Here is an 11,023-nt window from a genome sequence, read left to right as displayed (position 1 = left end):
TATCCACAATGGCAGTTTTAGCGAAAATATGTTGCTGCGGATGCAGTCTACGAGACGGTGCGTTGCTTATTGGAATCTTCGGCCTGGTGAGTTAAAATAATTATCTATAAATTACTACACTTTAATTTGTCAAATTATATTACAAACAGCCCAGTTTTAATACTTTTTAAAAAGTATATCGAGCGGTCATGGATATTTCTTAATATCGCTACACTGTTGGTGAAGATTGAATTAATTCTGTTTTTGGGTCATAATACAACTCAGAGTTAATAAGGAGTTGAAGAGCAGTGTTTATCGATTTAGGCGACAAATTTCAAGACAAACAAAAATCGTGAAACTTCATAGATAGAAAAATAAGGGAAAATAGAAATAAAAAATTCTGGTCCGGGTCATCTGCAGATTCTGACTTAAAAAAATAGAATAAAATAAAAACTAAAACTAGCGAAAAGTGAAAAACCGAAAGTCACATCGCGAACGAAAAATGCTACAGAGATCTTTGAATAACTTTAACACGCACTTTCCACTTCTACTCATTTTGATAAAATTATACGCTTTCGTCTGCAAGTTATAGAAAAGGAGTGATGAAGATAACCCTAGACAGGGAAATAAGGCCAAAATTCGCGTGGTCTTTTAGCATAAAGATTATTCTATAAAGACTATGGAATAAACTTCCTGCGGAAATTTGGAGTCGAGCTCCTTGGCTGCTTTTTATTCTAAGCTACTCCATTGTTTAGTTAACAATCACCAGGCACTTTTATTTATACTCTTATATTTTATATGATACAGTTATAAAAGTACTATCCGAATTTTTTATTAATTTTATCCCAGTATTGTATAAACTTTATATCTTTGTATCATAATAGTTAGTGTGATGTATATCACAATTATTCGTTTCGCACCATTAAAATATCTAGATAGAAAGCAGACTGCCAACGTCACGCATCAATAAATAATTCCCTCTCCAGCACGAGTGCCCTACAAGCCGAACTTATCCATTGAAGCACGTGCGCTAAATTAATTCACCCACGTCGCTTGTGATAACCCAAGTGACCCCAAGTTGCTAGCAATATGGACTTTAAAAAAATAATTTTGACAGTTTCGTTCGCTACATCACGTTGCGTTGCTAGTGTACGCCACAATGTTATTCGAGATGTTCCCTCTAAGTAGTGTTAGTGTGCCAAGGGTATAGGTTTTATTTGGTCTAGTATATAAGGTTGAAACATACCTATTGTTTATAAGAGTATGTACATGCCACATGGCGTAAATTGGATTTTTTAGAAAGTTTCAATAGACAATGTAGCAGAATATTTAGTCTGTATTGACTAAGACCGAGCTGTGCTACTTTTCATGTCCAACGGAAATTCAAAATAAACGCGATGAATTTCGTCTTTTTTTAACCAAACAAAATTTGCGCAAAATATTTTGAGTAGCACAAATTAACAGTTGCCACACTGCAGGCCAAGCATGATATAGTTCTTATTGAGTGGCAAGATCCGAACAAACGAGTCAAACGAGAGAACACCTTTGAAACATTTTATATTTATGTCTGTGCTTATATCCATTTCAGATCTTCCAAGCAATCATACTTTACAACCAAAGTAAAGTTCTCATAAAGTACAACCAGGCTAACATAGACTGGGACAGCTACGAAGGATATCTCCCTGTAGACAAGAAGCACATCCGCGGTATTTCCGTTTCTCCTTCCTTGTCTTAAAAATATCAATAAATTATCTGATAAAATCATAATACACTTTAACGTTTCAAGACAATATTTTCATTCCATAATGAAAATATACTGGTCGCCGAGCACGTTTTTGAACAATCAGCAAGCAACTAAATTCGTATTCTAAGGATGGTGGTAACTGGATTCAACGTTTCCTCGTCAACTCTTGAATGAGAAGGTTGTTTAAATTATGGCGTGTTTTCTAGCAGTGTATTTTGATGGGACAATAAGGATTTGCTATTCAAATCAACCTGCTTTGAATTGTTGTGAGTGAGCTTTATGAATTCTTTTCTGAACTTTGTTTTGATTAAAGTTGTCTGTTTTTTTCTCTCTGTTTTATCTCAAAGCCATCATCGCATTGGCTTATGTAACCCTCGCCCTCAAAGTGATTTCAGTCCTATGCAATGTGTCATTGCTAATATCCGTTGGCACGGTAAGTAAAGAAAAATCGAGATGGCATTAGGTTTTGTACTATAAAGTGCATTTTAGTTACGCGTTCTGGCATAATCTTCGCCTATGGTCTGCAAACTTTATTAGACACAGCTGACTTCATCCGCGAATGTGCTATGGATGCACAGTTTTAAACACATTTGCAAGGTTTTTTGCGGATTGATCCCAGAGGCTCGATAAATGTGAAGCATAATCTGAAATATCCACCACTATCAGTTGTAATTATGTACTCAATCTAAGGCTATCCTTGAGATTTTCACTGTCATTTGGTGCACCCCCCCCCCCCAAGGAAATTTTCACCCGGCACTCTGTCAAATGTCTCTGATGAATTTTGATTTTAAGCCTAAATTTTTGCACACACAACTTGCATATTTACCAGGTCCATATCGATGTTATTTGTGCGGCAAAGATCCCGATATCTCTTTATTGTTGTTGTTGTTTGTTTCGGTTGTTTCGGTTGTTTAGCAAAATTTATCTCCCTTGTTGCAGAAAAACATTGCTTTGGCTGTGGTCTGGCTGGATTGGAACGTTTTTGATTTTGCATACTCTGTTTCAGTGAGAAGTTTCCTGCTGTTGTCCGTCTCCGATGTGGTGAGTGCAAATGGCAAAAAGAAAAAATTCATTATCTCCGCATCAAATGCTTGAAGTGTCTAGCGCGGGGTTCAATGACATTATCACACGACTCAGAGTACAATTTTTGACAATAATGACACAGTAACTGTACCATTAAAAATTCAGAATGATACAAAAAAGACAAACAACTTTGAAAGCTAAGATTGGCAAAAAACTGTACGTAAAAAGCCCGGCATCTTGTATGTTTAGCATTAACGCATTAGATTCCTCTTACTAATTTTCAAGATCACTCTCACTTTTCCGGGTAAAGTAGATTTCATAGAACTCTAGAACAGATAGCACCTTTTTTTAGATTATTTAAAAATTTTCAGGCATCGAACTGTTTTCTCTCTCTTAAGTTCAGCTGTTGATAGTCTGTCGGTAGCAAATTCAGTTATAATGTCTTGAACCAAGAGATTATATCTCGTACTGCTCAAATTTCCCTCATAAATTTGAAATGTACTTTTTTGCGGCCTGTTTCAATCATACATGTGAAACTATTCAACGCTAAACTATCCGTCAATTCATATTATAACAAAGTAAACTTACAATATTTCTTTGTTTATCGCATCACAGTTTATATATGCAGATATTGTGATAATCCTGTGGTGTTTGCTTACGGTAAGTTAATTTTTTTTATTTTGCGTTTTTTTCTCTTTTTTTTATTGTATTTATGATGGGCGTATGCAGATATTGCAATAACTGTTACTTTTTTTAATTCTTATTTTGCTTGGGAAATTATTTGAATAAATCCCTCTTCCTATGTTAAGGACATGTCTTTTTTTCTGTTTAATTTTAAACCTTGTATTCAAGACCTGTCAAAACTCTTCCACTGCTAGTTTCAATTATGATACTGAACAGCAGAAACTTTCCTACAATAAACGTCATGATCGACATATAAAACGAACAAAATCACATTAATCCTCCAAATAAAAAAAATATTTTATCAAATAACTATTATACATTAGCTGTAACGGGTAAACATAGACTATTGTTATATACCTGGACATTCACTCAACAAAACGAGCACTGTGATTGGTTGATTCTTGGTCACGTGCCCCTAATCAGATTGAAGTATATCCCTACCGGGATACAATTGCGCAGTCGTTACCCGCGCGCTGATTACAACAGCATGTTTGTTTGTTTTTGCCATATGATTGTTTAGGGGAAAGTCCAAATATATCACAAAGCACTTAATGAATGGTCCCTTGGAAAACTAGTTAGTTTTGTTTTCCCGAGAGGAAGTCGAGGGAAACATCTGGACCAACTGTTTCTCTTGGGACCATATCTTGAGTGTAGAATGATCATAAACGGTTCAACTTTCGTCATTTATTTTCATTTTCTATTTCATTCATTTATTTCATCTCGTATTTCAGCTCTATTTCGTGATTGTGGTTCATTCGTACATACAGGCCCTCCGTGAAGATCCATTAGGGGCAAGCGCCGGTTTTCCTAGAGCATACGTTTACCAGACTCAAACGGTAACCAGATTTACGTCAAGATTTTACTGAATACAGTTTTCCGGTTATGACCATATGGAGTTCAAAGCTTGTCAATCAAATTTATTTACTCGTATCTGTATTAATAATTAATCTTTGTTTAACATTTTGCCTCGATCCACAGGCTGGTTTACGATATGCTAGCCTATGCACAACACCACCCACGACTGCTGTGCCTTCACACATCGGTGTAGGATGTTGCGCAGTATCGGACGAGAATACCATGACGCCACAGGCTGGTTATATTCATCCTCCTCCATATCCAGCTGTGACGTCATATACTGATGAAAGATACCCTTCTCATCATCCAATGGCTGGTAAGATTACTCTGTCGTCATACTATGACGCTGGTAATCTTCCTTCACACGTAGCACATGGCAGAACTACCATGACATCACAAGATAGCCCAGAGCATCCTCCTGCTTACACAGATCCAGACACGACCGCTGTGATGTCACAGTTCGGGAATTCTTCTCAACACACAGAGCCCGCCAAGGCTATTGTGACATACGTAGGCTCTGAGTGACGTCATGATGAACTGTTAATGACACAAGAGCTCACCGGTCACTGAGATGCCTGAGAAAAGACTGGGCATTATAAACATTCTATACCAGTTAATCTAATTAAAAGTAAAAGTGGCCCCAGAATAATTCTAAGTCATTTCTTAAGATTGCATTTTATTTTTTCACGTTATCATTCTCATATTTCAAATCTTGAAATATGGTTATAAACCATGTTTCAAGATTTTTTCATGTAGCACATTATAAGATATTATTAACCTTTGCGCCAATTGGCCAGCTCATAGGTAGTTAGTGAGTAATATTCAACAACAAGCAAAACTAAGTGGCTTCGGTATACAAGTTTGGCTAAAAAAGCGATTTTTTCAGAAATAAAGCCTTTTAGCATCCTTAAGTTAATAGAAGGTATTTTGGGACACTTTGAACGTTGATTTAACGTAATAGGCCTACAATGCCAGTTGACCAAAAAAGGTATAAATCTAAGTAAATATGCTATTGATAAACCATGGTTCCCCTTCCTCTTTTCATTGAAATCTTTTGTTCCTTTCTGGTCGCTTGGAACCCTAGTAAACCCATGAAGTCAAGTCTCCTTGAACGTTGGCAGCTAGTGCCATGCCCCTGGCCAAAAGTTCGGACAGTTGCCAATTCGTTGTGATGGGTACTTAATGGCATAAGTGGGTACGCATACCTTGACAGCCTGCGAATAACACTCGGCTGAGCCATTTAAATTGTTCTACATCTCTTAATTTAATTAAATGATATTTAAACCGGAAGCTCTCTCACCCGTAGGTGATCTACAGAGAGGTCCTAATCCAAAATAACATTAAATTTTTAAAAGTAAATGAAAATTGCAGATATTAAAAAAAGGACAAAAGTAAGCTATAGATTAAAAGATTTAAAAAAATTGTTCCTTAACTGACATATAGTGCCAGAGTTCTTCAAGTCACTGTCCAAGGCATTCCAGTCTTTAAAGGCATGATGACAGGTTCTTTGTTTACCCCAGTTCCGTTACACTGATGGAAGTCTAAGATGATCTTTGCATCATTCAGAAGAGCATCTTTCATTGTTATTGCCCAGGTATCTTTACTCTCTAGATTTCGAAAAAAAACTATATAAAAGTTGAGCAAAATTAGCCTGAGACTGCCAGTGAGGGGCAATTATTAGAATTCTATGGAGCCTTAGACGGGTGGGGGGGGGGGGGGTCAGGTATATTTGATTGTGACTAAATCAAAATCCTTCATTCTTCCAACCCTTCCCCACCAGACGATTAACTTGGACCGGCGCCTTAAAACTAAAATTTAAAAATTTTGGTCAAAATTAGGAAAATTAGATTCTCAAGAAATATGCGAGGAGAGTGACATTTCTGAGGGGGAATCTAATTGGGTCGAGTTCCGACTTAGCTTCGTTATCCATGATCTTCTGCTCAAACAAAGCAGATGTTCAAATATAATCAGCGCATTTCACATGCCGCGTTTTTTTTTCGAGTCTACGATTGAATTCATTGATCGTTCATTTTTTTTTAATATTCATGAAGAAATTTAGCAAAGAGGCTGAACAATGAAATAAAAGATAGTATGGTCCTGTTTATGCAAAGGAATAAATTTATTCATAGGGAGGCACCCCCTTGCTGTTTCCCCCCACGTGTTGCAACGAGGTTATAGTCCTTCCTTCATCTCGGATACTCTCAAAATTGGAATTTTAATTTGGCCAAATAAAAGTTAAGTAGCTGTTTCGCAGTTTTAAAACAACATAACCTATGAGGTCATTGCTTATAACATTGCTAATGTTAGCTTCAATTTCAATTTAGTTTTCTATGAAAAATATTAATGCTTAATCTAAACTCTTTTCACACAAATAATTATTTGGGTTTATCTTAATAAAAAAAAGTGCGAAAACACAAGAGACTTAAATCAAAGGGAAACGTGGGAGGGAATTCTATGCGGACGTATATATGGTTTGCTCACAAAGAGCGACCCAGGAGTGGTTGCTGGAGAAATGTTAATGGTAAATCTTTTTCTTTTGGCTCTGATTCTTAAGTAATTGAAAAATAATCTGTATTTTGCATTTTACAGTACAACAAAAAATACGGGCTGTATTTGATTGCCACTTAAAATGCGGATGATAGCTTCCATTTGAAAATAAGAGACGATGCCACTGCTCAAGTTATCTCTAACCAGAACAGGGAACAGAATGTAAGTCATATGCATGAATATCAAACACAAATTCTTTGCTTTACGTTAAAATTTATAACTTGTCTCCATGCTTCCTCGGTACGCAAAATCATGATTGCCGTGAGATTTGCGGAATAGGAAATTAGAAATCATATCCTCGATGTTCAAAGTGAATTAACTTTGAAATTGGCTAAGAAGTGATACTTTTACAGCGTTAAGTGAATACTTCGAATTTTTAGAATCTCCAATCAGTGGCTCGTTAGTAATAAGGAAAGAAAATTTTGATTTGAAACTGCGCGTAACATTTTATCCACCCTAAGGCTTTAGAAAAAAATTCTCAGAAAAATGTAAGGAGCATACAGCGCGCGTAAATTAGGAGAACTCCTGAGTAGGTAATGTGAAAGATTTACCTAACTTGATTGGGAAGCGTTCGGAAACGCCAAAATGAACTCAGATTCCAAATCAATCTTGTATATTTGCGATAACTGAAATTAAATGTTTATACTTTTACGATATTGTTACTAATAGTCGAACTTGATCCCAAAGCGTGCCTTTTTAGGCAGATAAAAGATTCACACCTTCATTCAACCGTGTAAATTGACTTTTGGCATTTTTTTTTATTTTGACATTATTCTCCTCCGAAGAGGAGAATAATGTTTTTAATTAACAACGTGGGCAGATAAGATGGGGAAGGGAAACCCATGAAACATGCAATTCATTTATTTATCCAGGTGATAATGACCAATATTTCAATCTCCGAAACCAACATGAATCTATTATCAAGTAAACATGAAAACTGATGATTTGAAGTCAAGTTCTACTAAATAAGCCGTGGTTTGTTATTTGGAAATTCTCCCATGAGGGAGGGAGAACTATTTTAAGTAAAGTGATTATCTAATAAACAGTAAGTGCTTACGCTTACAAATAATTGCCCATACTTTCCTGACAATTTGAAAAAGAGGGTAATTTAGTATTATCAACTGAGTTCATAACGTACATTGGCCACCGTAAAGAGTTTAAAATCTGACGTTTCGAGCGTTAGCCCTTCGTCAGAGCCCTTCATATTGCCCTTATTACAAAAAGTAGTAAAGTTTCTAATTTCAATCATTTTTATTTACTTAATAGTTTCAAGACTGACACAAGATTTAAGGACTTTTTCCGTCAATTATCATTACCTTAAAAGTAATTTTGAAACTGGATCAATACAGCTGCTCTTTTTATTTTTTGTCTTCGTTTCACCCCAGCAACCGTTGTCACAGGTGCACACGGACCGAAGGTGCTAACGATATTTGCATCGCGTCCATTTAGATATGAAAAACGAAAAAAATTACTTTAAAAATATAGAGATGTAGTCTCTGTTATCTGTCTGGCTTAACTGTAAAAGCCATGGGTAACACAATTTTATAATAAACCCTCCTTCGGCCCTGCTTTGCTAGTCTCGCTCCGCTGGTCATTATCATGCGCCAAATATTTTCCCGTGTCAGGCCTTCAGCTTAGCCAATGAGTACTTATTGTTTCATTAGTTTTTCACTATTTCCCCAGCTTTATTGTTCTCGTAAGTCATACCACGTTTCTTGAAGCCCGTATGTTTGGTCCGTCCAAGTTCTGTTCGTCTCGTCTCTAATTGCAACATATACTTACACTAAATTTACCCCTCTTACTAGTTTCCTATTATAAAAATATATATTTATATCATTTTAATTTCTCAGTGGCACCTAAATAGAGAGTTTCTGAAATATATGATATTCTGAATATATCTTGAGTTGAGAAGTATTACCGACACTCCGAAGCACTTTTAAAAAGTTACTCTAAAATCTTGTGTAAGATTTATATGTATACTTCTAATCTTTGTAAAGGGCTCCGAGGATCCATGAGAGACCAATTTTGAACTTTTAGTCGCTCAAAATAGTGAACTCGTTTGAATTAAGGGCAATGATTTCAACTGTTTTATGTACATACTCAGGGTAAATTTAGTCAATGTCAAAAAAACGAAGATATTTTTACTTGCAAGAATCTCCTACTTTATGAGACAATGCTGTGTTGTTCGTGATACCTAAAAGATGAGTTTTATCAAAAATATCCTACTTTTTTATCAGGTGGGATCATTGGCTATCATTGCGGCTGTGTATCTGAATTTGAATATTTCTGCGCCACTTCGCGAATGATTCGCGAAGTGAGGCAGAAATAGATTTAGAATTTAATTTATTACCCAATATTATTCCTCATCTCCCCTTCCCTAACAAAATCGATGCCTATATTCTGACAAGTGTCTGGAGAAGAGAACGGAATGCTTGATCTATGTTTCAAATCTATGTTTGCTTGATCTGCGTTTCGAAACGCAGTCAGCAAAGCGGAACATATTTGCCGAGATGATGAAATCTAAAGCTATGATAAAATCATTCAATGGAAAATGGTATTTGGTGCACGTAATGAATTCTTAGTTCATTGTAGACAAGTTTGAGCGTATTTTTTTCTTTTTCTTACTTTGCCAGTCACTTGGATAACAATTTATAAAGATTTTAAACAGAAGGTGTAGTTATCGCTTTTTTTTTCGGTTAGGATCCGCCTCAGCGGCGTTCAATTTCCTGTATGACGCACGGCTCATATGAAGAGGCGCACTGTAAATAAGACATGCTAAAAGACACATATGCTTGGGAACCAGTCTTCTAAGACATTCAATTCACAGGACGCAATCTTAGAGGAGTTTTCCATGCGGAGTTTCAGCCTCAATCATCAAATGTGATCCCTCGGTGCTATTATATACTTTCCTTAACGTGATTTTACTACTAAAAGTAAAAATAGGGTCAATATTAGGTGATATTGTCAAACAATCGTATCATGCTCAAGTTTTATCGGTCACAAACACCACTCCGAATTTTATATAGCTACTGTAACCACCGGCATATAACTCAATTTGCGAAAAACAAAATTGAAAAGAAATCGCATGTGGAGTCTTGAGAACAGTTTGAGAACAGTTTTTGGTTGCTTCATCCAACGCACACCCACGTAAATTTACTTACACTGAAAACGGAGAATACTCTGAATCCATAAAAATAATTTAGCTGTAATAGTATGGATGTCATACCTACTGACTCCGACTTCTGTTTGATCGGCTTACTTTGGCATTGCTCAACTACTAGGCTGGAAGAAGAAAAATTCCAGTCTGATTGGAAAACAGTAAAAGAACAACTAATCCCTGATTAAGATAACTACTAATGAACAACCGAACCACTAACACAAAAAACGACCTTTCAAATTCAGACTAAAATTTATATCGGTTGAAAATTACAAGCGATCGGTTGTATTCATCAAAAATCCATACAGTAAATTGCGCGACGATGGGAATATAGGCGTTTAACGTCAGAGCGATTGGACAAAATTAAAGGACTATGAGAATTTTTAACACTGGTGGTAATGAGGGAAGGTGAAACTATTATCGAAATTTTAGGACTTGACGAATTCAGCTGTATTATTTCGCACAGTTGGCGCAAATCTCCGCTTGAGTACTTCGCGCCCCGCCTTGCGAATGCGCAAAAAATAAAAAGCGAAATTTGATAAATAGACAAAGTAGACCTGTCTTGTAGGCTAATTGATAATCGCTCCTAGAACGGTTTGCTTCTAAAGCGTGTCCATGAGAAAACCAGGCCAGGGTGATAATGCTCAAATTTGGCACAAATGCTAAGTTCATTGAGTTGACAAGTGTGTGAGAATGATAGGTCAAAATATTGAATTCTTTGGGAGATATAGTGCAGTATATAATATTGTAATCTTAAGAAATGACTCAGAATTATTCATCCTGAGGAATTTCAAGAGATGCAGGACAAATTAAAAGGCTCAGCCCAGTGTTATTCGCAGGCTGTCCAAGGTATGCGTACCCCACTTATGCCATTAAGTACCCATCACAACAAATTGACAACTGTCCGAACTAATGGCCAGGGGCATGGCACTAGCTGCCAACGTTCAAGGAGACTTGAATTCATGGGTTTACTAGGGTTCCAAGCGACCAGAAAGGAACAAAAGATTTCAATGAAAAGATGAAGGAGAACCATG

At 36.4% G+C, this 11,023-nt stretch overlaps 1 protein-coding gene across 1 annotated transcript in view; it reads left to right on the top strand.

Annotated features, from left to right (window-relative positions):
* The window catches only part of LOC113678312 (uncharacterized), a 5,812-nt gene extending 94 nt beyond the window's left edge, over positions 1–5,718 (top strand). The window contains exons 1-7 of the mRNA XM_089187292.1: positions 1–86; positions 1,568–1,685; positions 2,071–2,156; positions 2,663–2,764; positions 3,362–3,406; positions 4,162–4,266; positions 4,409–5,718. The exon at positions 1–86 is cut by the window's left edge and continues 94 nt beyond it. Of these exons, the coding sequence (XP_089043418.1) occupies positions 9–86; positions 1,568–1,685; positions 2,071–2,156; positions 2,663–2,764; positions 3,362–3,406; positions 4,162–4,266; positions 4,409–4,810 (936 nt within the window). The 5' untranslated portion in view covers positions 1–8 and the 3' untranslated portion in view covers positions 4,811–5,718. The remainder of the gene's footprint in view (positions 87–1,567; positions 1,686–2,070; positions 2,157–2,662; positions 2,765–3,361; positions 3,407–4,161; positions 4,267–4,408) is intronic.
* The last annotated feature ends 5,305 nt before the right edge of the window (positions 5,719–11,023 follow it).

This window comes from Pocillopora damicornis, chromosome 11 (genome assembly GCF_964200805.1).
Source record: "Pocillopora damicornis chromosome 11, jaPocDami1.2, whole genome shotgun sequence".
Taxonomy (NCBI): Eukaryota; Metazoa; Cnidaria; class Anthozoa; order Scleractinia; family Pocilloporidae; genus Pocillopora; species Pocillopora damicornis.
The sequence above is the reverse complement of the archived record's forward strand: the minus strand, read 5'-3'. Positions and strand labels throughout refer to the sequence as shown.